The sequence below is a fragment of the Octodon degus genome, unplaced genomic scaffold (genome assembly GCF_000260255.1).
Source record: "Octodon degus isolate 3935 unplaced genomic scaffold, OctDeg1.0 scaffold00056, whole genome shotgun sequence".
In the NCBI taxonomy this organism is placed as follows: Eukaryota; Metazoa; Chordata; class Mammalia; order Rodentia; family Octodontidae; genus Octodon; species Octodon degus.
The window spans coordinates 11151264-11154904 of record NW_004524632.1 but is presented as its reverse complement, the minus strand read 5'-3'; the positions used below and the strand labels follow the sequence as shown (position 1 = coordinate 11154904).

The 3641-nt window shown below is 59.0% G+C and overlaps 1 protein-coding gene across 1 annotated transcript in view; it reads right to left on the bottom strand.

Moving 5' to 3' along the window:
- Positions 1 to 503: 503 nt before the first annotated feature.
- Vps25 (vacuolar protein sorting 25 homolog) overlaps positions 504 to 3641 on the bottom strand; it is a 4301-nt gene continuing 1163 nt past the window's right edge. The window contains exons 3-6 of the mRNA XM_004633794.3: positions 3464 to 3517; positions 3053 to 3141; positions 2236 to 2311; positions 504 to 1054 (exon numbers count right to left, since the gene is read on the bottom strand). Coding sequence (XP_004633851.1) covers positions 942 to 1054; positions 2236 to 2311; positions 3053 to 3141; positions 3464 to 3517 — 332 coding nt within the window. The 3' untranslated portion in view covers positions 504 to 941. The remainder of the gene's footprint in view (positions 1055 to 2235; positions 2312 to 3052; positions 3142 to 3463; positions 3518 to 3641) is intronic.

Below are 3641 nucleotides of genomic sequence, written 5' to 3'. Positions count from 1 at the left end.
CGCAGACCTGCTGCATGGGGGGCGGCTCCTAGCCGCGGGCAGCAGCGGAAAAGGGCCTGCCGAGGGGGGAGGACCCCGCGGCCTGCGCGCCCCAGATAAAGTGGGCTCCCCGTCCTATCAGCTGGAGCAGTCCCAGGCGGACACAGACGTCAAGGGAAAGGATGGACTGTCGCCTTACCGCCCGCCCCTCTGGTTGCACAGGGATGGTGTGCGCACCCCAGGGCGTCCTCCCTGGCCCAGGGCACTGCTACCCGCAGCCCGGCCCAGGCCACAGCAGCTGTTTTCGCTGTGGGTTCTTCTTCCCTCTTGTTTGCCAAAGCCCCCAGTAAACCAAAGTCCACATCCGGTTTACCCAGTCAGCTCCCCCGGCCGCAACTGTCCTGCCCAGACCAGAAGGGTGGCAGGAGAGGCTCCTGTGTCCCATCAGCCGTCCCCCAGGGCCTGGGCCAGGTTCCAACTGTTTATGCCCTGAACCCGGCGGCCTCCCAGCCGGCCCAGGCAGTAACACTCAGGCAGGCAGCGGGAGTTGAGATTTTAGTAGCGTACAACAGTGGTGTGCCACTCACCGCCCGCCCTCCAGCCCGAGGTCTTCATGTTGCCTGGAAGTTGCCAGGAGCCAGGGCTTCCCCTGCCCTGAGAAGCCCCAGCCCCAGCCCGTCCCCAGCCCCAGGGCAACAGAGGAAATGAGGCTGCACAGGTGCCCGGGTGCGGGACACCTCGCTGTGGGGTGGGCAACATCAGGTAGGGCAAGTGGCATGTTTCTTGTCCCTGCACCTTGGGCTCCCCTGTCCCAGGACAGACAAGTGGGCCAGAGGACACCTGTGCCTGTGTCCCAGTTTTGGGCATGGAGCCCTGCGAGGTCCAGTGGGGTCAGAGATCCATTCTGTGGGGACACTGGAGCCCTGGCAGTGGTAAGTGAGACAGCAGGGAGCCTGGCTCTGCTAGAAGAACTTCACGCCTCGGCCGTCGCTCAGGGTGATGATCTCCGCCTTGTGCTCCTGCTGCAGGGCCTGCAGAGCCCGCAGCAGGGTCGCCTCATCGAGCCCGTGGAACTCTGGGCAGGTAGAGACGGCAGTTAGGTGTACTCAGTGCCCCGAGGACTGCAGAGAGCCATGCCTGCCACTGAGGCCTCCCAAGTGGGGAGGTCACGGGCACCACTGTAGCTACCACCCACTCCTGGTACTACTCCTAGTAGGGGTGGCAGGAGGCCGAGTCAGGCTTATTTCCCACTCCCTAGTGCACCTGGAAACCCCGCCCCCATAACTCTCCCCCTACACACTATTTGATGCCCTGGAGATATCACTGGTCACAAAAAGGGGCCCACAGGGCAAGGGCTGAGCAGACCCTGGCTGTGCACTGATGTGCAGCAGAAGGCCCCATCTGATGCTGAGTCTAGCCAGTACCCCAGTGGGCGCTGTTCACATCCAGCACCAATCACCACCCCTCAGAGCTAGACAGGACCGGGCTAGGCACCCTGGGCCAGCCTGGGATCTGGAGATGCGGCAGATAATGCAGGGAGACAAGTGAGGCGGCAGGCAAGCCCTGGCAGGCTGGCTCACCTCACCCCCCTCAGGCTCAGTGCATGCCAGGAGCTGGCATTCTGAGGAAGCCTGGACGGCAGGCTGGGCCAGGCGGCCGTGCTGAAGTCATGGGGTGACGGTGGGAGCGGCAAGCAGAGGCCTGCAGGGCAGGGGGAGCAGCCAAAAGCCAGAAACTGTGCTGGGGCAGCCAGGGCTGGCAGGGAGGGAGGCAGCACCCCCGGGCCCCCCGGAGAGGCTGAAACTTGGGCTGACTGGGGGTTAGGACCGGAGGGAAAGCCACGAAGGTGTCTGCACTACGTCAAAACCGAAGCGCATACAATCCTTGCCTGGCCCAAAACCAAAGCATTTAAATGGGCTGCGGGTGTTGGCCAATCCCTTCAGCTGACTCCCACGCATCCTGAGCCCTCCATGCTTAACCCCCGCTGGCTTCTCAGCTGGCATCGAGAGCAGCAAACAGCAACTTCTCATGGGTCACACAGAACTGAGTGGGTAACGTGGACTCTCTCCCTAGGAAACTGCACGCACAGCCCTGCAAACAAAACTAGGGCGTTTCCTGAATCCAGGCGGTCTGTGGGATCTCGGTCTGGGTAACAACCTTTCTATTTGGGACGCGGGGGCGGAGAAACGGAGGGTACCCAGTGAACCCAGATGGGGAGAGCTTTCTGAAGGCCACACAGGCAGGGTGCAGCATTACCTTCACCCTCTGTGTCCTCCCCGCTGGTCAGCTCATACAGGGTGAACACGGAGTTGTTCTGGCCGCTTCGGGAAACCTGTGGACACCACAAATGCGGGTTAAGGCCCAAGAGTCTCCCGGGAGAAGGAAAACTCGGCAGCTCCGCCTCCATCCAGGACTGGTCTCTGTTCCCAAGCCAGGGCCGTCACCTCTGCAGTGGCCCCGAACCACAAGCTCTACAGGTGCTATATTTGTGTGTGTACACACACACACACTGCAACCACTAGACCACAGGCCTTCACGTGTCTGCAGTGACCTCTCGCTCTTGGCCCCTGCTCGGGACGGGCAGTGTGCCTGTTATATTTAGGTTGCTGATGCATCCTTCTCTCCCCTTCCCATGGGAATGTGTGGGGCTGCTGGTGGCCAGCGGTTTGGGGAGAGCGTTCCGTCCCCACACCCACACTGCTTCAGAATGTCTCAAGGGATGCAGACAACCCCACAGAGGTGCACGTTGGAGGAGGGTCCTGGACTCTTTGCCCTTCCTTTCCCCATTTAGCTCCTGTGGCTGGAGGCTCTGGCCAACAGCAGCACTCGCAGTTCCCAGTGCCGCATTCTCCAAACCAGGCCTCACACTGCCTCTGCCTCCGGCTGGAAAGGGAGGGTCTGTGTGGTTAGAGAAACCAAGTCACTGAAGGGCCACAGCGCGGAAGGCCTACGCTTGCTCTCTGCTGCCCCCTTCGGCCAAATGTGCGTCTGGGAACACAGGTATCAGCTGGGCACAGAGAAAGCTCCCCTTTGCCACGGGTCACTGCTCAACTTGGCCGCGGGATGGTCTCACCCACTGATAAATGAGTTTCCCCCATTCTTCTGGCCTCCGCCACATGATCAGGAAACTAGACTTGTTCTTATCCAACCACTCGAGGTTCCCTGTAAAACAGAGACTTAGGAAATCATGCTCTAAAAAAGGAACAAAGAGGCAAATACCAAGGTGGGTCAGGGTGGGAGACTCTGCTTGGAGTAAGAGACTCTAAATTTATGGTACTAATTATTACTGTGGACAGGACACCGGTCTCCTTATTCCACCTCTCGGGCTTAGGGCATAGGTAGAACTATTTCAATTTAAACTGGGGGGAGAACCAGGAACCAAGCCGCCTATTGTACAGAACACTGGGCTTCTGGCCAGTGAGGGGAAAACGCCATTAAGAAGACCTGCACGAAGAGATATAAGGAATCGAGGAACCGAACCCACCTTTCTTCCTTAGTTCCTCTAATACAATCTGGATTGATTCCACAGGGAGCTTCCCTGGTTAAAAGTTAAGAAATGGCATACTTGGGAATTATGGTAGATAAAAGTTCTTAGTAGGGCCGGGGAGATAGCTCAGTAGGATAAGTGTTTGACTGGCAAACGCAACGATCTGAGTTCAATC